Source organism: Pongo pygmaeus, chromosome 6, assembly GCF_028885625.2.
Source record: "Pongo pygmaeus isolate AG05252 chromosome 6, NHGRI_mPonPyg2-v2.0_pri, whole genome shotgun sequence".
In the NCBI taxonomy this organism is placed as follows: Eukaryota; Metazoa; Chordata; class Mammalia; order Primates; family Hominidae; genus Pongo; species Pongo pygmaeus.
The window spans coordinates 48,617,878-48,644,744 of NC_072379.2; the positions used below are offsets into that span (position 1 = coordinate 48,617,878).

General features: G+C 38.0%; 1 protein-coding gene across 9 annotated transcripts in view; it reads right to left on the bottom strand.

Moving 5' to 3' along the window:
- The window catches only part of NME8 (NME/NM23 family member 8), a 52,174-nt gene extending 31,737 nt beyond the window's left edge, over positions 1-20,437 (bottom strand). The window contains exons 1-10 of one of the 9 annotated variants that reach the window (XM_054495670.1): positions 19,944-20,213; positions 18,704-18,743; positions 18,568-18,625; positions 18,262-18,368; positions 11,636-11,707; positions 6,842-6,958; positions 5,639-5,705; positions 4,688-4,761; positions 3,492-3,584; positions 1,207-1,403 (exon numbers count right to left, since the gene is read on the bottom strand). In XM_054495670.1, the coding sequence (XP_054351645.1) occupies positions 1,207-1,403; positions 3,492-3,584; positions 4,688-4,761; positions 5,639-5,705; positions 6,842-6,958; positions 11,636-11,707; positions 18,262-18,368; positions 18,568-18,625; positions 18,704-18,736 (818 nt within the window). In that variant the 5' untranslated portion in view covers positions 18,737-18,743; positions 19,944-20,213. Of the gene's footprint in view, positions 1-1,206; positions 1,404-3,491; positions 3,585-4,687; positions 4,762-5,638; positions 5,706-6,841; positions 6,959-11,635; positions 11,708-18,261; positions 18,369-18,567; positions 18,626-18,703; positions 18,744-19,943; positions 20,214-20,271 lie in introns of those variants that run through there. The other 8 variants (XM_054495669.2, XM_054495672.2, XM_054495673.2 and 5 more) reach the window with 8 other exon arrangements.
- Between the last annotated feature and the right edge of the window lie 6,430 nt (positions 20,438-26,867).

Sequence of the window (26,867 nt, forward strand, 5' to 3'; positions counted from 1 at the left end):
GACATTCTGGATAGTCTCAGCCAGAAAATGCAATGGAGATGGGCTGCCAAGCACGGGGAGACACATCCCAGGAAGGCTCAAGGCTCAGATAATCTAAGTATGTTCTTGCTCACCTGACTTTCTTTCCGGTGCAGCCTGACAACTGCTGTTTTACACTCTCCATTCTCTGAGTCTTCAGAGGAATAATAGGCACAAACAGCAGCACATAAAACCAACATTCTACAAATTATTTATATCCATTTTCTAATATTTTCAAATCCATCAACAAAAAATATACAACTGTTTTGTTCTCAGTAATTTGTAACCACAAAGCATCTAAAGTAAAAGTGCATGTTTCATGTTTTTAGGGCACCGGGAAGGTGGAAGGGGAAGGTGGGGAGATGGGAGAGGAGACTGAGTTGGGAGGGATTATACATGGCTCCAATACACCCTTCAAGCCCCAGCCCTTGTGGCCAGACTGGTATGCCCAGCTCTAGGAACACAAACAGGGAAAAGACCTCCCTTTCTAGTGGTCTTGACATAAACTTTCAGGGCAGTCATAGTGAAGGGAGCAAAGATCACCTGAGGGCCACAAAACTGACTATCCAGAGGCAAAACTCCTTATCTGAGGAATTTGGAAGTAACTAGACTTCCCTATTATTTAAAGCTGGCATCTGGTACCAGGCTTTAAAAAAAAATTATAAGTAACTAGAATTTCTATACATCTCCGGAACGCATGCATGTTCAAACTCATTGTGCAACCCTTGCTGACATCAAGTCACCAACATATCTACAAGTGCAATTATTTATCGTGACCTGTGTGGCTAATAAGGTCCAAATTACCTTAAGCTCCAGCTTTAAGGTCCATAAATATCCCTAAACAAAAATTCACCATGGCGAGCTCAGTCCTCTCTCACTGAGGAGCCCCACTGCACTCTTCTGCAGTGCTCTTTCTATCTAACAAAACTTTCCTTTCAAACCTACACTGTCATCTGTAAATTCTTACTACCCTACAACCCACAAGGCAACTACTTTGTCCAGTGCCAGATATCTGACACTTCATCCGGCACACAGCTCTTCTGAATATACGGTATGTTAGGTTGACTGGAAGAAATACTTATGCCTTTAACATAAAAACATTTGCCCTTAGGTATTGGGGTGCCTACACTATGCTTCATCACCCAATAACACATAGCAAGTAACACAATTCCTGGTCTTGAGCTATACCTGTCTCGTTTGTTCTTCATCATTCCAGGTGTAAACTGGGCTTCGACCTCAGGTTGATCCTCAGATGGTTCGTTAGGTTCGGTGTCAGGCTGTGGTTCAGTTTCCTCAGAGGAAGGATTGTGTTTACTTCCTTGAGATACAACTAGAATATAGCTTAAGCCATTTGTCATAAAAGAGACAAACTCTTCGAAGTCAGGCTACAAAATAAAATGATAAACTGTTTCCTTCAGGCTCCTGAAATGGATGGACTAAAATGGTGGTCACTACCCAAGTCAAATGAAATCTTCCCTCTCCATGGTCCCTGGGCAAAGGAATGTTACTCTTATAAATCTCCTGTTAACAATACATTTTTATTGTTTGGGGGTTTTTATTTTTGTTTTTTATTGAAAAATAATTGCATATATTCATGGGGGACATAGTGATGTTTCAATAAAGAAAATGTATAATAACCAGAGCAGGGTAATTTTGTATCCTTAGAAAAATAAATCTCTTGGACCCCAAAATCACTAAGCCAAAGGGAAGAGTCAAGCTGGGAACTCCATCAGGCAAACGTGCCTCTCATTTTATTCCTAAATAAGATTGCTACAAATATTTAAAAAAAAAAAAAAAGGCTACATACCTCCCTCATAATTTGTCCACAAGGAAATTCCTTGTGGGCCTCAAGATCTTTACCCTAAAACAGTTCTGTTGGATTTCACCCTGGCAATGTAAATTGATAATTGATAGCTTATCTTCACAGGTGGGGGACAGAGGACAGACAGAGCCAAAAGTCATCCCGCTGCTCACCTGACACAAATGCACATCTGATGGCTTCCTCTGCTCAGTTGTTTATGTAAAAACGCAGATTCACTAAGCAAGACTAAGGCATAAGTGACTATTCCTCTATGTCATCTCACATGTAAATCGTGTATTCAGTGAAAGCCTCATCAGAGACTCAGAAGAATGCTATTGATTGTCTCTTATCTACCTAAGACCTGGAAGCAACCCTGCTTCAAGTTGTCCCACCTCTCCAGGAAGAACCAATGTACATATTACACATATTGATTGATGTCTCATGTCTCCCTAAAATGTATAAAATCAAGCTGTGCCCCTACCTCCTTGGAAACATGTCATCAGGGCCTCCTGAGGCTGTGTTATGGGTGTGTCCTTAACCTTGGCAAAATAAACTTTCTAAATTGATTGCAACCTGTCTCAGATACTTTTGGTTCACACCTTTAACAAATCTCTCCCTATCCCTTCCCAGTCACTAGTCTCCTACATTTTTAAGTGGCAGAAGTTCAAAGCTAGTAGGAATTTATCTTAAAGATAACCTAATAATATTCCCAAATTTAGGATGTTTCCAAGTCATCTACGGGGCTTGTTAAAACATATATTTCTGGAGCCCAATCCTACAGTTTCTGATTTAGTAAGTCTGAGGTGGGGCCCAGGAATTGGATTTTCTCTGAAGTTTACATTTAATGCGAATACAGTTGGCATAACCCTTTCTTTCTACACACGTGGAAGCTGGGGCCAACAGATATGGCATGAGTAGTGCAGTCAGTTCCACAAAGTGATGTCCAGTAGAATGGTATGTGATGATGTACATGCTCTTCTTCCCTTTCCAACACAGTAGCCACATGTGGATTTGAACACTTAAAATGTGGCTAGTGCAACTGAGACTTCACATTTTTAATGTAATTTAATCTTAATGAATTTAAATTCAAATGATCACATGTATCTAGTAGCTACCATATTGGACAGTTCATTTCTAGAAGTGAGGTCTCCTGACTCCCAAGCCAGTACACTTTCTAATACACAGCATTGCCTTTATTATATTATATCCCCAGACAAAAAAGAGTTGGTGGGGCAGGGAGGTGGCAGGAGTGGGGCAGTTGGGGTGGGGGCAGCCTGAGAGAAAGGCCCTTAGGTAAAGAAAAGATTAAAGCATTCTTGTGAAGCTTATGACAGAGCCTTCAACCCAGAATAAAAATCAATAGAAAAGGACTGGATATTCACTTCCAGAGGACTGATGCAGAGGCTCTTGGAGGGCCTGACATAAAGAGGTCTTCATGTCAACAAAACACAATCAGACCATCCAGTTTTGCTGGGCAGCCACTATTTCTACCAAAGATTTTTTCAGAGCCACTATCATTGGCATCTCCATGATATGGACACCAACAGGGACACCAGGAGCTTATTTTAGTTGTTCAGACTTACCAATTTGCTTTTCTGTAATAAAGATTTAAAGCTTATGGAGACCACTGTATTTAAACACATAGAGGATTTTTTCTTTTTAACTTTCATACCTGGTCTGCTATTCGACTATAGAAGTTGACAACTTGTTCTTCAGTGAGCACTGTCTTATGCTGTGCTTCTATAATAAATCCGGCTTTGGTAATCTTCAATTAGAGAGTAAGGTCAAATTCAGGTGTCGTGGGATCACATGTAAAACAAGTTAAGTTTGTTTTTTGGGCTTAACAAACCACCAGCTTTCAATGCATTTTCTATAAGAACCTCAGCAAAATCTATAGGACACTTGGTTTGAAGTGGCTCAAAAATACACCAACTTTAAGATTTGACTGCTCTGCTGGATTTCAGACTTGCTTGGGGCCTGTAGCCCCTTCATTTTGGCCAATTTCTCCCACTTGCAATGGCTGTATTTACCCAATACCTGCACCCCTATTGTATCTAGGAAGTAACTAACTTGCTTTCGATCTAACTGGCTCATAGGCAGAAGGGACTTGCCTTGTCTCAGATGAGATGCTGAACTGTGAACTTTTGAGTTAACGCTGAAATGAGTTAAGACTTTGGGGGACTATTGAGAAACCATGATTGGTTTTTGAAATGTGAGAACATGACATTTGGTAGGGGCCAGGAGCAGAATGATATGGTTTGGCTCTGTCCCTACCGAAATCTCACCTTGAATTTTAAACTCCCACAATTCCCATGTGTTGTGGGAGGAATCCAGTGGGAGGTGATTGAATTATGGGGGCTAGTCTTTCCTGCACTGTTCTCATGGTAGCAAATGAGTCTCATGAGATCTGATGGCTTTAAAAATGGAAGATTTCTTGCACAAGTTCTCTTTGCCTGCTGCCATCCACGTAAGATGTGACTTGCTCCTCCTTGCCTTCCGCCATGATTGTGATGCCTCCCCAGCCATGTGGAACTGTAAGTCCTATAAACCTCTCTCTTTTGTAAATTGCCCAGTCTCAGATATGTCTTTATCAGCAGCATGAAGACAGACTAATATACAATCTAGTATAAGAACTGTAATTTTTTTAAATTTACATAGGACGCTGGTAGAGTAGGATCATTTACAGAAGGATGCATGAATAGATCGAGCCTTGTAAAGATATAAAGTACTCAAAGCCTCCAGAGGTACCTAGCACCAGTAGTGCATTTTGTTCTATTTCACTCTAAATGGTAAGCTTGTCTTCAAACTGACGATTAAGAGGTTGTTATTTTGCAATTAATTTAATCATAGTTGGAAAATATTACTTACTTTTCTTTTAATTTCTAGACCTTTTTTACTAATCACAGCATCTGGTTTGATAACAGCAATACTGTGTAATTCCTCTAGAAAAAAATTTAGAAAAAGACAGAATTTCATTTTCTTGGCACAAAGTCTGGATAATGCAGGATCTGGCAATTAGCAATATAAATTTCTAACGATCAGTTAATTGTTGCCCATTGATAGCTGTGTATTTTACTATGGCATTTCGACTACCAGAGGGTTCCTACTTAGAATCAAATGGCAGTTCCTATATTTGCATGGAGGGGAAACATTCACAGGAGTTTTTAATCAAGAGGAAACAAAAATTGAGTAGGTAGGCCCTGGTGGTTTGAATGCAATTCCCATGCATAAGAATCACACACGGGATCCATCCAGCACAGTACTACCAGTAAGTGAAGTTTTAACTGTGAATCATGCAAGTAAACATCACCAACAGATCCGTCTATGAATGTATTATAATGAGCTTTTAGTGTAAGATAACTCATTTGGTTGTGGCTGTTTGCCTCTGCTCCCTCCAGAGTATGAACACATACACCCTGCTACCCCAATGCAGATAATCTAGTGAAGGCGTGAAATTGTTAACTGCAAAGCAAACCAAGAGTATGGGTCATCAAGGAAGAAGTTATCATCACAAATATTTGGAAGATGATGAAGGATGAAATAGGAAGCTGCTGTCCAGATAAGTCACAGGAGACAGGAATCCATTGTACTGGGTAACCTCTGAAAGGCTCCAGGGCCAGAACCAAAGGTAAGGCGAGTGAGGAAAAGGAGGTGCTTTTTAATAGCTGAGTCTTGCAAGGCACAAATCATCATTTATCTGAACAATTCCTCATTAATAAACATGGATTTTGTTACCAGTGTTTTGCTGAAACAAGTGATGCTGTGATGACCGCCCATGTACAAAAAACCCTTGGATTACTTTGAAGTAAATTTACTTACGAACACTTTCATATGTTGATTCCTCACTAACTTCCGAATCTGAATCTACTAATGGAATTTCAGGATACTATGAAAAAGAAATGGAATGCAAAGATAACACAGTTATGTTTTAATATGATAGTGAGTGGGTTTTTAGAAATTTTGTATCTAGTAAATATTTATAGTCTAAGAAATAGAAAGTAAAGTAGAAGAATTCCTGAACTTATCTAACATTACTGTCTCCAGTTTTCCACTTAAATAAAATAAGGGATGTTTTAAAATGGAAGGGGCAGGAATAATGCATATGTGCAGTATGAAAAGGGTAGCAAACCTTAATTTTTTTAATTTTTTTTAAAATTTTTTTTGAGTAGGAGTCTTGCTGTGTCACCCAGGCTGGAGTGAAGTGGTGCTATTTTGGCTCACTGCAATCTCCGCCTCCTGGGTTCAAGCGATTCTCCTGCCTCAGCCTCCCGAATAGCTGGGATTACAGGCACCCACCACCATGCCCAGCTAATGTTTGTATTTTTAGTAGAGACGGTATTTCACCATGTTGGCCAGGCTTGTCTTGATCTCCTGACCTCAAGTGATCTGCCCTCCTTGGCCTACCAAAGTGCTGAGATTACAGGCGTGAGCTACTGCACCCAGCCAAACCTTAAAATCTAATAAGAGCATGGGAGATAAAATAAGAACAAAGCAGAAATTAATAAATAAGAAAACTGTAAACACATCATAATCGTGTTAAATATAAAAGGGGCATTTGATAAGTGTGAAGATCTATTCTTTACCATTACTCTCAGCAAATTTGGAACAAAATGATATTTCCTTAACTTAAAAAAAAACTTTCTCAAACCAATAATCAATATCCTATTAAAGAGCAAAGTACCAGAAGGACAAAGGTTCCTAACTTTCAGGGAAGCCATGAATATGCTTCTGTGATTCTGTGAACTATCCGAAAGGTTTCATTTTTATGTATATAAATACATATACACATGCATTGCCAAAATGCTTCCCAGAAAGGTTGCACAATTTAGACACCTGGATAGTTACAAAATTAGGTTAAACAACTTAGGAAAACATCAAACAAAAGGTAACGTACTTTTTAAAAATTAAAAGACATAAAGTACTCTAAGCCTTTAGAGGTACCTAGCACCAGTAGTGCATTTTGTTCTATTTCACTATAAATGATAAGTTTGTCTTCAAACTGTTGTTAATCCAAAGTATTACCTGAGGTCGAGCCATTTCACCTGCTGCAATTTTTCTCTCCTCATCGACCAAATTAATAACTTTTTTATTAACAAGCGGTGCATTTGCACCCTGAATCTTTGCAATAATTTTGCCATTCTATAAGGGAAATGAAAACAGGAGGCGAACTTTCATTTGCAGAACACATCAAGAACTAACACTTAAACTGGACTAAGTCATCCCTCCCTTCTACCCTACTCTCATCCTCATGAATCCTCTTTCAGCTATGGTAATTAACCATTTTACAGTAAGGTCTTAATACTGTGAATGTTCTTGACTTGATAAACTCAGCTCTTTGAGTTCTGCGTCCAATTTGCATGTCCTCCAGCACCTTGCAGCAAGTCATCCCCCTGCAGGAGCTCTCACCTGATGCAGTCTCTCCTGAGGCATCCTTGATTTAAAGTTGAACAATTCAGGATAGGCCTCCCAATGACATCCTCCCTAGTTATTTTTGACACCATGCCCCTTTCACTCACTCATCTTTCAACACCTGTTTACTAAGCATCTGTTTACTGGGCCATACCAGGCATAATGGTATAAAATAATAGATCTGGTACCTGACCTAATTAGATTAAAAAAAAAAAAGCCCTATGTAAAAACACAAACATGTGAAACAGCAACCTTAGTAGGTGCTACCAAGAGTGGTGCAAAGCCCTTGGAGCACCTATAATAATGGGTTTTGGTCAAAGAGATCAGGAAATGTACTTCTCAATGTCAGGAAGTGATTCTTGGTTTAAAATATGAAAGACGGGTAACAGCTAATTGGGCAAAAAGGAGAAGGAAGAGCAAAAGGAATAACAGACATAAGAGTTCTAAAGCTGGAAGGGAAGATGGCAAGTGACAAGGCCAGGTGACAAAGTGAGCCTGATGTGAGTTGAAGCCCAGCACCCAGGGGAAGCCACACCGTGCACAGCCTCGTGGGCCAGGGATTCAGTCTTCATCCTAAGTGCAGTCAGAATGTTTAAACAGAGGCCATGACCACGATTAAAATTGTCTGTAAAAATTATTTCACCTACTGTGTGGAAAAAGTGCTGGGGGGAGCAAAAGAAAATATTCGCAGACAAGTTAGGAGCTACGCTAGAGGTGGAGGTGGAGAGATGATGGTGGTGGAGATAGAAAGAATGGAAAGAGGTAGATGAGTGTGACAGAGATTTGGGCAGTAAAATTGACAGGTCCAAGGTATGACTTGGATAGAATGTGATGTAAAGAGATGTCACCAAGGCGACTCTTCTGTTTCTCACTTGAAAACTGGATAAATTATAAGTTATCATGTTATATGCCAAATTCAGAGACAATAGAAGGGGACTGTGTTTTGTGGGGAGGAAGATGTGGTATTGAATGAGTTTGCTGTGAGATGCTTTTTGAGAAAGCCAATAGGAGATGCCAAGACACCAACTGGAAATGCTGCGAGTGGAAAGCATAGCATTCAGCTGAAGATGTAAATGTGATTTATTGATATACAGATGGTGGTGATTGAAACTGTGTGTAGAGGAAATTTTCTAAGGAGAGTGTATAGCCTGATAAAGTCAATATTTAATTATGGAATAAAGAAGGGTGAATTTGCCAAAGGGACAGAGGGAAGTGGCATCCAGGAAGGTGAAAGGAAAACCAAGTCACATAAGCCAAAAGAAGCAAATATTTTTAAAAGGAGGGCATGGTCACCATATTCAAACCATTTAAGAGTTACACATGATGAATACCTAACAATATCCATTATACTTAGCGCAGGCTGGTATTTGGATACATTAGCAACAGCAATTTTGGTGGAATAATCAGAACTCAGGTAGAATGGATTAAGGAGTTAATGGGATGAAAAGAAAAGAAGTAAAATTAAATATATAAAGTCTTCTGACCAATTTAGCTATGAGGTGAAGACAAGAAATGGATGGTGGCTAGAGACGGATATGCTGTCAGAAAGAAGTATTATATATTTTTTAAATTGAAAAGACTTAATCATATTCAAAAGCCAATGAGAAGGATCCAGTTGAGTAAGGTTTAAATAAAACCTGAAACTCTAGTTACCATTTCTAACTAAAAAGTATCTTTCAACAATTCTGTGAACTATCTAATAACTCTTGAGGAAGGCTTCTGCTGAGACTAGCTGGAATGAATCTGTTGTCAGCTAAAAATGCTGACCCATACAAAGGGACATTGAAGGAATATCTGAATAAAATGAGCATTGGGCTTGATGGTGTTTTTGTGATCACAGAATTCTATTCTTAAATTAATGATTATGGATGTGGAGCAATGGGCAGTCTGAGACATGATTGCAGGAGTGATTGGATGAAGTTTATTGGAAGAAAAGTTTATTAGCAGCTAGGAGGTCAAGAATTGAAAGGCCAGGACATTGGGTGGGTTGTCAATGTGGATACTAAAGTCCTCAAGGTGATGACAGGACTCAGGCTTGAGAGTAAGACTTTGAACCACACGCCAAAGACTTCAGTCATCAATAGACCTGATTTGAAGGTCGGTAAATGACAGGAGTGAGATGGGGGAACAGGAGATTTAGCCACGTGAAACAGACCTCTAGTAATAGCAAAGAAAAGAAAGTTGTTGAAGAACTAAGAAGTAAGGGAAACACCAACTCTATTCCACATTCTGAAATAAACAGTTATCACTTCTGGGCTGTGGAGAGAGTGTCCAAAGAAAGAAGGTAGAACTAAGGTAAGCCAAGGAAGTGAGACAAAAGCTCAGAGCCATGGTCAAAAATCTTAGGAAGTCATTTTAATTCCAGATGTCATAGAGTGGAAAGGTTTGGGAGACAGGGGAAGAGTTGGAGAACTGGGTGTGACAAAGAATAAGCACCAGAAGGTTGGATGAAACATGGCTACAAGGAAGGTGGACTTAAACTCTGGGCACTGATTGCAGGAGTTAGAGAACATGGATTGGATGGTCCACTTGAGGAGAGTGGGGCTGGGTCTACTGGTCAGACTGGACTAGCTGTTGGGGTAATGGCCCGATTAGTCTGTTTTGTGTTGTTATCAAGGAGTACACGAAGCTGGGAACTTTGTAAAGAAAAGTTTATTTGGCTCAAACTTTTGCAGACTGTACAAACATGGCACCAGCATCTGCTTCTGGTGAGGACTCAGGAAGTTGTTCTCATGGAGGAAGGGAAAAGGAGACAGCATGTCACGTGGAGAGAGAAGGAGCGAGAGAAAGGTGAGATGGTGCCAAGCTCTTTAAATAACTAGCTCCCGCATGAACTAATAGAGGGAGAACTCACTCATTACTGTAGGGAGGGCACCAAGCCATTTACAAGGCATCTTCCCCAATGACCCAGACACCTCCCACTAGGCCCCACCTCCAACATTGGAGGTCACATTTCTGCATAAGATTTGGAGGAAACAAATATCCAAACTATATTATTGACTATCCCAGAGCTCCAGACTCTACAATGTGACCCACCTGCCCAATCTTTTCTCTCAGTCCCATGCTCCTGCCCACTATATGCAGCTAAAGCCTCCTCATTGTTCCATGAGCCCCCCAAACCCATTCTGCCTCTGTGTTGTTATTCATTCTGGTCCCCTCATGAGTGTAATGACATCTAGTTTAGGAGTCAGCAAACCTCAACCCAGTCCAGAGACTGTATTTTAATCATGCTGAAAATATTCACTCCCGGCCCTTTACAAAAAACAAAACCAAACAAAAACAACAACAACAACAAAAACAACGTTAGCTGACCCCTCACCTAAATCATTGAATTCTAAACATCCAACTTAGAGGAGATCTACAATGCATTTTTTACCATTCAATGCATTTTTTTATCATTAACCCAGCAATTCAACTCTTTGAAAGGGTTGCAAGAGTATTATTCAAAAGCAGAAAAAAGTTATATCCAAGATGTGTTTTTAATGAGTATTTCTAATATCAAAAATAAATATACCACAGTGGAGGAACAGTCCAAGTCCTGTCTATCTCCTCCGTGAAGACTTGCTTTCTTCTGTCTCAATTCTCGAACTCTGTAGCAGCTATACCCTGTGTCACACAATTTAGCACTAACTGTACACTCTGCTTTTAGAAAATAGCACTTTTTATGTCTTTCTAACTATTCATTTATATTTTATATTTATTTTATTATTACTTATTTTTGAAAATAGAGATGTGCTCTCCCTATGTTGGCCAGATTGACCTTGAATTCCTGGCCTCAAGCAATCCTCCCACCTCAGCCTCCCAAAGTGCTGAGATTACAGGCGTTAGCCACTATGCCTGGCCTCTGTCTGATTATTAAAGTTGTGTGTTCCTCACAGAATATGTGGAAAATATAGAATAGTATGAATAATAAAACTTAGTCACCTGTTCCTCACACATAGAAAACTACTATAACATTTTGGTGGATCCACTTGCTTTTTTCTTTATAAATATAGAGATAAGAGTAATATGTATTACAAAAGACTGATCATACAGATGCTTTCTTGTATGGATATGCATGAATGTTTATAACCAATTCTCTCTTGCTAGGTATCTAAGAAATTTCCAAGGTTTTACTGCTGTAAATAATTTATTGTACAAATCTCCAATCATTTCCTTAGTAAAGGTAAACACCATCTTACTTTTCCTTTCCCTGATCAACCCAGTGTGTCATCATCTAATCCTTTCAATCCATATTAAGCTCCTAGCGGCCAAATTATAAAATTTATAAATAGTCAAGAAAAGATAAGGCGAACATTGTATAATTACTGTCATTGGCAAACAATTTCATGGTAATTTTACAATGTTACTTGTTCTTAACTGCAAACTGGAATCTGATAATGCAATTGAGAAAGTATATATACTTACAACACTAAAGAGAAAAACAGGTTCACATTTATCTCTAAATGGCTGCAAAGTCACAATGTTGTCAGCTTCTGCCTGGAAAAAGTAAATATTTCATATAATAATAAATAAAACTATATTCAATTTGATACACTATGTTGAAACAATGCAGAGATATATATAATTTTTAAGTTTACTGCAACATTCGGTATGCCTTAGTGGTTTTAGGGATCAAACTGCACATACTGGAGATTCAAGCCCTACATCATTTGGCCTTAACCTTTCCGCACTGCTTCCCTTTACATTAACCAACCTTTAGCCAAACTTATTTACTCATCTTTTCCTCCTTGGTCCTGTCCTTCTTCTATTGTCCCTGTTCAACTATCCTTCCTCCAATTATGTCTCACTTCCTTTTGCTGTAAATCATCTCTTGTTCTGCACAGCACGTTACTGCCCCTCTCCCAAGGCACCTATGTCCCTTTCAATATTCTACTACAGGCACGTGTGGGCCTGTTGCACCTGCTCTGTTAGAAGGAGAGTTGTGTGCACAGAGAGAGTATGTTTCCTATCCACGTTTGTATCTCATCTCCTTCTGTCAGTCATAGGGCCATACATTAAAAGAGGCTTACTAAACATTCGTTGAATAAATCAGTAGTCAACTTTTAAAGATTTTGAATTTTATGTCTGTAATTTTCTTAATATTTTCTCATAAATTTCAAGTTGTTCCATATTAATTATGAACAACTATACATTCGATAATAGTGTCTTCTTCCATATTAACATAGTATCCATTGGTCCAGCGGCCAGAATGAGATCGTTTGGTAGGGTCTTCTGTAAGAGTTGGTGTTTTAGTCAGTTTGGGCTGCAGTAGCAGATTGCTATTGACTGGGTGGCTGAACAACAAACATTTATTTCTCATAGGTCTGGAGGCTGGAAGTCTCAGATTAGGGTGCCAGCACAGTCTGGGTGCCAGAAGTGAAGGCCCTCTTCTCCATTAATGTCCTCACCTTGAAGAAATCACATGTCTCTTCCTTTATTTAAAGGCTTTGATTTTATTCTAATTACCTTCTAAAGTCTCCATCTCCAAATATCATCACATTGGGGATTAGGATTTTAATGTATGAAATTTGATGGCAAACATTCAGTTTATAGCAGTTGGTTTTTGTAACCTAAGGCAATGCTTTTCAAAGTGGGATTTTCACTATGTTTAGTGCAATACCATAAACCATGACTAACACCTTGGGATCCAGACAAAGTGCTACTAGGGATGTTGGAAGTGCTCCTAAAAAGCTGAGAAAAATCATGACATTACAAGAAAGAGCTGACTTGCCTGATAGGTACCCTAGATGGAGGTCTGCAGCTGCGGTTGCCCACCATTTCAAGATAAAAGAATCCAGCCTAAGAGTAATTTTTTTTAAAGGAAGTTCATGAAGCCATTGCTGCAGCTATGCCAGCAGGCATATAAATCTTGCACTTTTTTTGAAATACCTTTTTATCTCACATTGAAAATGCAGCTTTTATGCAGGTGCAGGATTACTATAAGAAAGGCATGCCTATAGGACTCTAATATGATTCCAAAAAAAGCAAAGTCATCATATGACAACTTAAAACAAAAGGAAGTGAAGGATCTAAGGCTGGAGAATTTAATGCCTGCAAAGGATGGTTTGATAATTTTTGAAAAGGTTAAAAAATATTAACATATCAGGAGAAGCAGCTGCTGCTGACCAAGAGACAGCAGAAGAGTTTCCAGATGCCTTTAAGAAAATAATTAAGGAGAAAAGATGTCTACCTGAACAGGTTTTTAATGCAGATGAAAGTGCCCTAAACTTGGATTTTGGTGGGGGGAGGGGAATGCCACAAAGGTCGTTATTTAGTAAAGAAGAGAAGTGAGCACCAAGACTTAAGGTAGAAGAGACAGGCTAACTCAACCCTTTTACGCATTGCAGTCGGGTTTATGATCAGGACTGTCTTTCTCAATAAAACTGCTAACCCCCAATCCTTGAAGGGAAAAGACAACACCAGCTGCCAGTCTTTCAGGTGTACAACAAGAAATCCTGGACAATGAGAACCTTTTACTCTGGATTGGTTCCATCAGTGCTTTGTCCCTGCTGTCAGAAAGTACCTTGCCATTGGGAGACCGTTTTTAAAGTTCTTTGATATTGGACAATGCCCCTCATCACCGAGAATCCCATGAGGTCAACACCAAAGGTATCAAAATGATCTACTTGTCCCCAAACACAACATCTATAATTCAGCCTCTAGATCAGGGGGTCATAGGACTTGGAAGCCTCATTACACATGGTACTCTATGGAAAAAAATGTCAGCGCTATGGAAGAGAACCCTGATAGAACACCATTAAACTCTGGAAGAATTGCACCATTGAAGATGCCATCATTGTTATAGAAAAAGCTGCAAAAGCTATCAAGCACAAATTAATAAATTCCTGCTGGAGAAAATTGTGTCCAGATGTTGTGCATGACTTCATGGGATTTATGACAGAGCCAATTAAGGAAGTTATAAAAGAGACTGTGTACATGGCAAAAAGGTAGGGGGTGAAAGGTTTCAAGATATGGATGTTGGAGAAATCCAAGAGCTGAGAGACACCACACCAGAGGAATTAACAGAAGACAAATTTACAGAGATGAGTGCCTCTAAAGCAGTGCCAGATGATGAGGGAGAAGATGTAGAAGAGCCAGTGCCAGAAAACAAACTGACATTAGAACATCTGGCAGAAGAATTCCAGTTATTCAAGACTGCTTTTGACTTCATTTATGACGTGGACCCTTCTATGATATGGACACTGAAACCAAAGTAAATGGTAGAAGAAGGATTGGTACCACATAGAAACGTTTTTAGGGAAATGAAAAAGCAAAAACATCAGACAGAAATTGCCACGTATTTCCATAAAATTACATCCACCATGCCTGCTTCTCCTGCCTCCCCTTCCACTTCCTCCACCTCTTCTGCTTCTGCCACCTCTGAGACGTCAATACCAACTCCTCTTCCTTCTTCTCCTCCTCAACCTACTCAATGTTAAGATGATGAGGATGAAGAATTTTATGGTAATCCACTTCCACTTAATGCATAGTAAATATATTTTGTTTTCCTTGTAATTTTCTTAATACTATTTTCTTTTCTCTAGCTTACTTTATTGCAAGAATATAGTATATAATACACATAACATACAGAATATGTATTAATCGACTGTTTATGTTACCCATAAGGTTTCCTGTCAACAGTAGGTTATTAGTAGTTAAGTTTTGGTGGAGTCAAAAGTCATACATGAATTTTTTACTGCATAGGGGGGTTAGCACCCCTAACTCCAGCATTGCTAAGGGTCAACTCTATTTAGAAGTAATTCAGGTATTATAATTACAATGTTTATATTATAATACATAAATTATTAAGGATTAAATAATTTAATAATAACATGATAGTAACTATAATAAACACCATTTACTAAATTTTTATATGCCTATATATATATACATAAAATATTTAATGTTCCTCTTTTAAAAAGGCACACAGCAGAAAAAAATTGTATACTGACCATTAAGCTCAGGATAATTTTAATAGGTAATAACCTCATACATTTTAATTTTGGACCTACATAGTCAAGTTCAGAATGTCTGTCTTCCTTGATTAACAGCAGAAAACAATATGTCTGGCAGAGGACATCCCCCCATTGCTGCTCACAGTGGAGGTTTGGAGATATAATTTTCTTTCACCTTTATGGGCAGATCACCAGAATCCAGAACCCCTAGTCTGTGTGAATGTCTACTCCTACCACTTTTGAACAAATTTTCCTAATGCCAACTGCCAGGATTCACAAGAATTTCCTGATCCTCAATTCCCTGTGATCTATCTGTCAGCTGTTAGACACTTCTGATACTGTCTTTTAACTTCTATCAACCCCTTTCCAACTGCATGTGGCAATCTCCTTTAGGCCCTATTCTCTACTCTTCTAACTTGATTTTTCTTCCCTGCAAAGAATCAAGTCTAGAATAATTTCCTAGCTCCTTTCTGATGGTTCCGATTCTCCAGAGTGAAACAGGTTGTTACAGAATCTTGTCTTTAAAAAAACCATGATGACAAGAGAATGGAAAAACAAGACACAGACTGGGATAAACTATTTGCAAAAGTAATACCTGATAAAGCACTGTTATTCAAAATACACAGAATGCTTGAAACTCAACAATAAGAGAACAAACAACCCAATTAAAAAAAAGCCAAAATCCTTAGCAGACACCTCCTCAAAGAAGATATACAGATGGCAAATAAGTATATATAAAGATGCTCCACATCACATAATCTCGGGAAATGCAAACTAAAACTACAATGTGATTCCACTACACACCTATTAGGATGACCAAAATCCAGAGAACAGATGCTGGTGAGGATGTGGACCAACAGAAACTCTCATTCATTTTTGGTAAGAATGCAAAATGGTACAGCTGCTTAGGAAGATGATTTGGTGGTTTCTTACAAAATAAAACATATCATTACCACATGATCCAGCAGTCTTACTCCTTGGTATTTACCCAAATGAGTTGAAAAATGTATGTTCATACAAAAACCTAAGCATGGATGTTTATAGCAGCCTTTTCCTAACTGCTAAAATTTGGAAGCAACCAAGATGTTCTTCAGCAGGTGACTGGATAAATAAACCCTGGTATATCCAGATAATGAAGTATTATTTGACACTAAAAAGAAATGAGCTATCAAATCATTAAAAGACATGGCACATATCACTAAGTAAAAGAAGCCAATCTGAAAAGGCTCTACACTATGTGACTCTAACTATATGACATTCCGGAAAAGGCAAAACTGTGGAGGTAGTCAAAAGATTGGTGGTTGCCAGAGGTTATGGGGTAGGGAGAGATGAACAGATTACAGAGGATTTTGCAGGGAATGAAACTATACTATATGATGCCATAATATAATAAGTACATGTCATTACACATTTGTTAAACTCCCTAAAATGTATAACACTGAGAATGAACTTTAACGTAAACTATGGATTTTGGTAAATAATGATGTGCCAGTGTAGGCTAATCCGTTGTAAAATGTACCACTCTGATGTGGGATTTTGATAGTGGAAAAGGCTATGAGAGTGTGGGGATAGGGGATATATGAGAACTCTTTACTTTCTGGTAAATTTTGCTATGAGCCTAAAACTGCTCTAAAAATAACATCTATATGAAGACTTTTTTTAAAAAATTAAAGAATGAAAACCTTACAAAGTCTTTATTTCAGAAGACAAAAAAAAAGTCAATTCCTTCACCAGGACAACAGGATTTAACTACTGTAGACAGCCACTTACTCTCTTGAATAGAAAAATAATAAGAGGTGAGTGTCTAGGCTTTAAACTGCTTATTCATCATCTTGAACTAAGGAAAATAAGTCCTATGGAAAATGCATTTAAAGAAGGGGATGGATAGTGAAATACAAGGTCAGTAGGCAAACCCATTCCAATGTTTGGGTTGAAAGGGGCCATGAAAGACCTGTAACTGGAAGAACACGAGTGGGTTGTGGTTGCATGTCTGCATTAGGAACTATGTATTCCAGAGATAAGGAGTAAAGATCTGTTATCATCTGTTATCTGCTCCTGTATTTTAAGTCTAGTTGGTTTGGGAGCTTTTCTATATAACATAAATATATTATATAAGCCACACATATAAATTCTCCAGTAGGGACATTTAAAAACAAAAAAGGTGAAAATAATGTGATAATAAATTTTACTTAACCCGATACATCCAAAATATTTTCATTTCAACATGTAATCAATGTATAAAATTATTGATGGCATATTTCACTTTCTTTTTTCCATATTAAATTTTTAAAATCTAATGTGTCTCTTACACTTAAGAGTACATCTTAATTCATATGCTAAATGTTAATCAGAAATAATTAATCCTTAATTAGCTTTAATAAAATTTACAGTTAAGTAGTAGATTCACATACTCAAGTTATCTCAGATTTTAAAAGTTTTACAATAACTCAATGGAGTATCAGTTTGAAAATTCAGATTTAAATTCATTAAAATTAAAAATTCAGTTCCTCAGTTGGACCAGCTACATTTCAAGAGCTCCATAGTCACTTATGTCTAGTAGCTACCATGTTGGACAACAAAATTCTAATTAGTTGATCATTTTATGTGAATAGATTGAAAAAACAGTACAATTAAGTAAAATGTGTTTGGCTATAATATTTTAATCCCTTATTGCAAGCAGGCAGCAAATAAATGAGGAAAAAAATCATTGCCACTGGAAAATATGGTAACTGGGTTAATGCAAGGGCACTACTCAATGATACCCAGTAAACAGCTTTTGCAGCCCTTATTCTAAAGGACACACTGAACATGTGGTCAGGTGAAAGGAAACAGAACAATAGACATATCCATTATTACACTTTTCTGACTTTCACAGTAATGGTAAATAGCCTCGACGTTATAAGAATGGGATAAAAATCATGTTCATTCTCAGATCTAGTAGAATTAAATATATAGTAAAACTGTCAAGTAAAGACTATCTATTTTGAAGAACTGACAGGTTGTTTAAATTAAGACAATACTTAAAGTATTAGAGGATACTTAAAAACTATAAAATATAATATGAAAACAGTGGTTTAATGAAAACAAAATTCTTACGACAGCAAAATGCAGAATTTCATCTTCGTTCAGTTCGTTTTTCAATTTTCTGAATAAAGGTTGCATTGCTTTGCAAGGTCCACACCAGGCTTGGTAAACATCAATCACTAGAAGATGATGATATTTATGAAATAACTAAGTCTACCAATCTAGGATAGCAGTTATCCCAATGTGGAGACATGGCCAGGGCAAAGGCACTGCAGGATTTCTTGGTCAAAGTGGGGAGTGACACTCTAGAGGGACAGGGTGCCAGGAGGTGCCCTAGGTCAAACCCCAGGTGGTCATACAGCCAGGGAGTCCTTATACCTGTTAAGCCTTTGTTCTGCAACATCTCATCCCACAGGCTTTGATTATTGATGACTGTCTGCAAAGTGGAAGGCACTGTAAAAGGTATTCAAGCACCAGTGCACCAGATAAAGAATTGTTGGTATGTCAGACCCACCTGTAACTGGACTTCTCGTTTTTTGCTTGCCATTTATCTACTGTCATAGGAAAAAGAAAGAAAAATTTTTAAGTAGGAAATTTAAATAATATTTTATTTATGCATGCAAATAACATCTTTTAAAAAAATTTTAATTTTTGTGGGTACATAGTAGATGTATATATTTATGTATCTCTGTATTTATGTACTTAAATATTTGTGTATTTAAATCTGAGATATTTTGATACAGGCATGCAATGCATAATAATCACATCAGGGTAAATGGGGTATCCATCACTTCAAGCATTTATCCTTTGTGTTACAAACAATCCAATTATACTCTTTTAGTTATTTTTAAATGTACAATTTAGATTTTTTGACTGCAGTCACCTGTTTGCGCTAGCAAATACTAGGTCTTATTCATTTTTTTTTTTTTTTTCTTTTTGAACATAGTCTCACTCTGTTGCCAGACTGGAGTGCAGTGGCACAATCTGGGCTCACTGCAACCTCTGTCTCCCGGTTCGAGCGATTCTCCTGCCTCAGCCTCCAGAGTACCTGCGACTACAGGCACCAGGCACCCGCCACCACTCCCGGCTAATTTTTTTTGTATTTTTAGTAGATACAGAGTTTCATCATGTTAACCAGGATGGTCTCAACCTCCTGACCCGTGATCCTCCCACCTCAGCCTCCCAGAGTGCTGGGATTACAGTATTCATTATTTCTAACTGCAAATAACATCTTAATGTACTAGTGAAAAATTTCCCCACTGTAAATTGGATTATGCAGTGTCATCTTTGCTGGGGAGAGAGAACTAATGTCATGGAAGGACTATTGTATGCTAGGCTCTATGCTAAATGCTTATAGCTGCCACACTATCTTATCCTCCCAACAGTCCTGAAGCAAGGTAAGAATGTTAGGAGTCTGGTTTTTTTAAAGGTTTTGTTTTCCTGAAATATTAGAAAGTGTTTCCTATATTATCAATTGCAAACATATTGTCTATGAACATGTCCGTGGATCTTTCTGGGGTCCCTCTTCAGATCTGGCTGCTCTAAGGATATTTAATCTTGAGAACAAGGCCACTAGTGTTTTCTGGGGCACAACATAAACTTCCCAAACTCCCCCTATTCAGTGGTATCAGGGGCGGTGTAGAACAGGGGTCAGTCAGCGTGTGGGCGATAGTGGACACTAGCGTACAACAAAGGAAAAGCCACAAACAAGAGTGTATCCCAGGAAAGGTGCTGGTTGCTCCCACAAGCCTTACACAAAACAGGTCCTCCTCTAAGCTAGACTGGGACGTTTAAAGAAAAGGAAGAAACAGGCCCAGAGGATCTAAATCAGCTCCCCCGTTGTGGCCGTTTGAGCGGTGACCTCGGCGAAGTTCCATTCCAGTACCTAGGACCCTGGTAGGGCCCGGGACTGAGGCTGGCCGGCCTCCTGCTGGGCTTTCTTCTCCAGCTGATTCAGCAAAAGGAAGAAGAGGGATTCCCTGCCTGTCTGGGAAGAAGAAGGGGGGCAACGTTTTGTCCAACCCATCTGCCCGTGAGACTTGAGCGGCGTCTCGAGGCCGCTGCTCCAGCCAGCAGCTATACCTGAGCAGTGGGGACAAGACCAGGTGGCGCCTAAAATCCTCCACCTCTTCTGCCCACACATGAAGGAACAACGAAGTCCTGGTTCCACCATCACAAGACTCTTCTTCAGCTGCCTCCTCCCCAAACTCCCATCCCCCATCCTCCCATCCCTACATTCCCCTATCCCCAGATGCGCACCAAGGTGCGCTTTCCCAAGTGCAGATTTGATCATATCTCTCCTTGGCTTTGAATCCTCCCGTGACTGGCCATGCTTTACAGCATAAAATGCATACACCTCAAATCGGAGCATAAGGCTCTCTGCCAGCACCAGCCTTTTCTTTCTTTTTAACTTTGTCTTCATCTACCCTGGTTCGTTTTTTTTTTTCTTCTTCTTCTTTTTCTTTTTTCTTTCTTTCCCTTTCTTTCTTTTTCTCTTTTTTTTCTCTTTACTTTCCTTCCTCCCTCCCACTTGCAGCATCTGGAAATAATTTTTAACAATAGTTTCTGATTAATCCACAGGCCGAGATACAGAAAGCAACTGTAGAGTAGAGGGACACAATGAACCTTTGTAGGGATCCTCATCCCTGGAGTTGACCAAATAGATGAGCAGGACTACCTACAGAAGGATTTTTGACCAGGATCATATCCTGTCAAGACAGGACACGTAGTACTCCTTCACTTCACCATCTGCAATTTTCTTTCCTTTTTTTTTTTTAATTGTACTTTAAGTTCTGTGATACATGTGCCGAAAGTGCAGGTTTATTACATAGATATACACATGCCATGGTGGTTTGCTGCACCCATCAACCTGTCATCTACATTAGGTATTTCCCTTAATGCTATCCCTCCCCTAGCCCCCCACCCCCTGACAGGCCCCAGTGTGTGATGTTCCCCTCCCTGTGTCCATGTGTTCTCATTGTTCAACTCCCACTTATGAGTGAGAACATGTGGTGTTTGGTTTTCTGTTCTTGTGTTAGTTCGCTGAGAATGATGGTTTCCAGCTTCATCTATGTCCCTGCAAAAAACATGAACTCATCATTTTTTACGGCTCCATAGTATTCCATGGTGTATATGTGCCACGTTTTCTTTATCCAGTCTATCGTTGATGGACATTTGGGTTGGTTCCAAGTCTTTGCTATTGTGAATAGTGCTGCAATAAACATACATGTGCATGTGTCTTTATAATAGAATTATTTATAATCCTTTGGGTATATACCCAGTACTGGGATTGCTGGGTCAAATGGTAACAAAAGCCAAAATTGACAAATGGGATCCAATTAAACTAAAGAGCCTCTGCACCACAAAAGAAACTATCATCAGAGTGAACAGGCAACCTAGAGAATGGGGGAAAATTTTTGCAATCTATCTATCTGACAAAGGGCTAACATCCAGAATCTACAAGGAACTTAAACAAATTTACAAGAAAAAAACAACCCCATCAAAAAGTGGGCAAAGGATATGAACAGACACTTCTCAAAAGAAGACATTTGTGAGGCCAACAAGCATATGAACAAAAGCTTTTCATCACTGGTCATTAGAGAAATGCAAATCGAAATCACAATGAGATACCATCTCACACCAGTTAGAATGGCGATCATTAAAAAAAGTCAGGAAATAACAGATGCTGGAGAGGATGTGGAGAAATAGGAATGCTTTTACACTGTTGGTGGGAGTGTAATTATTTCAACCATTGTGGAAGACAGTGTGGCAATTCCTCAAGGATCTAAAACCATCTGCTACTTTCAAAGAAGTTTTATGTATTTCCTATAATTGCTATTTCACCAGAGTCAGATTAGTAAATTGATTTTTGATTCTTCTTTGATTCAACACAATAGTTCACATGGTGAAATGTTCATGCAAATATTTCAGGCAAATTCTTCATATAACACTTTGATGCAAGAAGTTTCAGTGTATTCTCAAATTAGAACAGACATTTACCAGTGACCAATACATGGAAGGAAGGTGTAATTAGGCTATTTTTTTTTACATCATTACTACTAATTGCAAAAACTTTGAATGTTGAGGCTTTAAAACATAAACCTGAAGAGCCTTTGACTTGGGTCTGCCCAGAATTGACTTTAAGAGCAAATTCTCTGAAAATGTTGGTTACAAGACAATGTATATTTTATTATAGGAGAGTGTAAGCCATAAATGCCAAAAAGCCTATGAGAGATGTTACTTCTCAAGGGATCTAATAGTTTGTTTTCCTCCTTGCATATATTTGACTTTATCTTTCAATATTCATTAAAGATACTCTCTTACATTGACCTGCCTTTTCTTACCCTCACACAGCACTATGTATAGTGCTCAATTTGCTTTCCTTGGGGCACAAGTTTATTAGTGCCTAATTATTTCATTTGTGTCTTCTCATGACTTCTAAATATATATGAAGACCCAGAAAAGAAGAACTGGATTGTAGAATTGTTTTCGCTTTGCTCTCTTCCTCTTGAAATCCTCTCTGGCACCTAGCATCACCATTTGTGCATAAACACTTTAAAATTAGATAGCAAGCTAGTGCATTTGGAAATAGCAGATATTCTTGACACATTTATGTACTCTTTAATGAAGATAAACAAAATTCTTAATTTTTGAATTCAAGAAATCTGTCTGGTGATTTCTCAAAGAACTTAAAACAGAGAGAGCTACAATTTGACCCAGCAATCTTATTGGATATACACCCAAAGGAAAGTAAATTATTCTACCAAAAAGACAATGCATTCATACGTTCATCACTGAGCTATTCACAATAGCAAAGACATGGAATCAATCCAGGTGCTCATCAATGGTACTCTGGATAAAGAAAATGTGTATATAAACATATATACCATGGAATACTACACAGCCATTAAAAAGAATGAAATCATATCCTTTGGAGCAACATAGATGCAATTGGAGGTTATAATCCTAAATGAATTAATGTGGGAACAGAAAACCAAATACTGCATGTTGTCCCTTGTAAGTGGAAGCTAAACACTGAGCACACATGGACGTAAATATTGGAACAATAGACACTGCAGATTACTATAAGCGGGAGACAAGGAGGGAGACGTGGATTGAAAAACTACTTATCAGATACTATGCTCATTACCTGAGTGATGGGATTTGTACCCCAAACCTCAGCATCATCCAATATTCCCATGCAATAAATCTGCACATGTACCCCTCATTTCTAAAATAAAAGTTGAAATTTTTTTAAAGTTTAATAAAATAAAGACACAATGCTTAAAAAAAAGAAGAAACCTGGTCCAGGTAATTAAGTAGACTATAAAGAAAATAAATGGTATAGGGACTTACTTTAATTTTATCACTTCATCTAGAGATAGAAGTAAGCTAGTCATCTATCCAGGAGAACTTTATATAACTTTTAAAAAATTTCTCCTATCCCCACTAGATCAAAATCACAGATTCTGAGTTCCAATTTTAAAAGTCACCTGCATAATAATACTAAATTAGATATTCTCTTTTCCCATTGTATATGAAATTAAGGCACTGAGAATAATAAAAACTCATAATAATAAAACAGAATGAGTGAACCTATTACAACTGCAACCTATTGGGAACTGCAAGGTTGATGGGTTTGGATTGAGACAAAAATTTTGTGCAGTTTCTATATGCGAGCAAATTTGCCAGCCTGAGACTAATCGGAAAGAGGCTTTGGACCTCCCTGTCTGCTTTCTGTCTCAGAGACTCAGCGAGTTGCAATAAACCAAAACAGTAGCCATCCCTCTGCAGTCCAGGCACTGATTTGTAATGCAATTTATGTACTATTTTCTACCTTTTACTACCTTTTTTGCTGTATTTATGGAAGATCACAATTCTTTCTAAATAAGAAAAGCAAGGGTGAGAAAATGGAAAAATTAACTTGTGACATCCTGAGAGTCATAATCGGTGATATGCTGGTAAATGTTAATAACCAGTTCTCTTGGAAAAAATGTATACAACAAAGTATTATGAATTTAATTGTTAAAATGTTTAACATTTTTAATATATATTATAAAATATACAGTACTCCTTATTGCAAATCCCATATAGTCAATTGATTTTTACGAAACTGTTTTTCTTTAATTTTTGCCAAACTCATGTTTCCATAGCTAATTCATGGTTGCAATTTGTTCAGAAGATGAATAAATGCTTGTTTACTATATGATTCAGCAAAGAAATTATTCATGTCATCAATGAATGTGTGTAGGCCCAGTAAGAATGTTGGTCAACATTTCAATATACATTAATGAGTTCGACAAGTGAAACAATGAAGATATAAGTTAGAATTTCACCCACTCATCAATGACATAAACGACTTCTTGCTGAATATGGTAATAGTTTGCAAATACTGGAAGATTATTTCTCAAATATTGGGTGCTTTTTAGAATGTAACAACTACAGATGCAACATACTTTAACTTTTAATCTGCATTAATGACCAACAAATCAATAAAGTGCTAATTTGTAGCATTTGCAGATTTCCGTGATGTAAATATTCCCACCATGTTCAGTTTCAAGTTACCAGCATGATGTCATGGGACACAAAAGATATATACTAACACTTCATTATATGGTTGGTGTTTTTACCTAAAGATACAATATATATAAGTAATTTTAAGAGCACAGAAAATAGTAAAATGTGATAAAGTGATAAGGAAGTAGTAAGTTTGAGAAATTTATTACTTATGTTTTAAATATAAATAATTTGTTACTTTATATATTTTTTGTAATGGTTGTGATTAATGATCATCTCACATAATTCCTGAAACCTAACAATTTGTTCCCATTAACTAGTATAAGGTGGTTCCAAGACTCCGCTAGATAATAATTTTAAATGATGTCTTACACAGGGACAGCGATAGGAAAAGAAGGAGTGGAAATGTGGGATGATTATGGTATATGCATTCAGAATATTAGAGAAGAGGAGACGATCTGACTTCTGACAAGAAGAGCAGCACCAGATGTCTGCCATTTCACTAGATCTAGTTTTCAAAGTGCATTCAATCAACAACTATGTGTAAGTGAGTAAAACCAAGAAAACCTGGCACCTTGTTGTTAGGCATATGACAGATACTTATATGAGTGAAGATATATATTTCAATGAAAACGTTAATAACGGCAACAACAACAAAAGCAACATGAGGCTTATGAACAAAGTAATAACAATTAGTTAACATAATCTTCAAAATTAAAGGGTTCTTCTTTACTAACATAAAATGTTTAAGGTATAAAGTTCAAAGAACTGACTTATTAATTGCATTCTATAAATTTCAACATATTGTGTTTTTAAAATCACCATTCATTTATAAATATTTTCTAATTTACTTCTTTTTTTCTTTTACCTATGGGTTGGTTATTTACATATTAGTTGTCTGATTTCCAGATAGGACTTTTCTAGGTGTTTTATCGTTGCTGATTTCCTTAATTCTGTTGTAGTCAGAGAACATATTCTGTAAGATTTCAGTCTTTTGAAATCTGCTAAGATTTGTTTAATGGCCCAGCTTATAGTCTAGCCTGTTAAGCCTTACATATGCATTTGAAAATAGGCTGGGTGCTGTGGCGCACGCCTGTAATCCCAGCGCTTTGGGAGTCCAAGGTGGGCGGATCACAAAGTCAAGAGATCCAGACCATCCTGGCCAACATGGTGAAACCCTCTCTACTAAAAATACAAAAATTAGCTGGGCATGGTGGTGCATGCCTGTAATCCCAGCTACTTGGGAGGCTGAGGCAGGAGAATTGCTTGAACCCAGGAGGTAGAGGGTGCAGTGAGCTGAGATTGTGCCACTGTACTCCAGCTTGGTGACAGAGCGAAACTCCACCTCAAAAAAAAAAAAAACAGAAAAGAAAATAATGTGTATTATGGAGTCATTGGAGGCAGTGTTCTACAAATCTCATTTGAGTTAAAGCCACTGACATTGTCATTCAGATTCTTAAGGACCTTTTTTTGGTGTAGTTGTTCTAACAATTACTTAAAAATTCTGATAGACCACAATGAGATACCATCTCACACCAGTTAGAATGGTGATCATTAAAAAGTCAGGAAAGAACAGATGCTGGAGAGGATGTGGAGAAATAGGTATGCTTTTACACTGTTGGTGGGAGTGTAAACTAGTTCAACCATTGAACTAGTGTGGTGATTCCTCAAGGATCTAGAACTAGAAATACCATTTGACCCAGCGATCCCATTACTGGGTATATACCCAAAGGATTGTAAATCATGCTACTATAAAGAGACATGCACTCATATGTTTACTGCAGCACTATTCACAATAGTAAAGACTTGGAACCAAACCAAATGTCCATCAATGATAGACTGGATTAAGAAAATGTGGCACATATACACCACGGAATACTATGCATCCATAAAAAAGGATGAGTTCATGTCCTTTGCAGGGACATGGATGAAGCTGGAAACCATCATTCTGAGCAAACTGTCTCAAGAACTATATCGCATGTTCTCACTCACAGGTGGGAATTGAACAATGAGAACACTTGGACACAAGGTGGGGAACATCAAACACTAGGACCTGTCCTGGGGTGGGAGAGTGTGGGAGGGATAGCATTAGGAGAAATACCTAATGTAAATGACGAGTTAATGGGTGCAGCAAACCAACTTGGTACATGTATACCTATGTA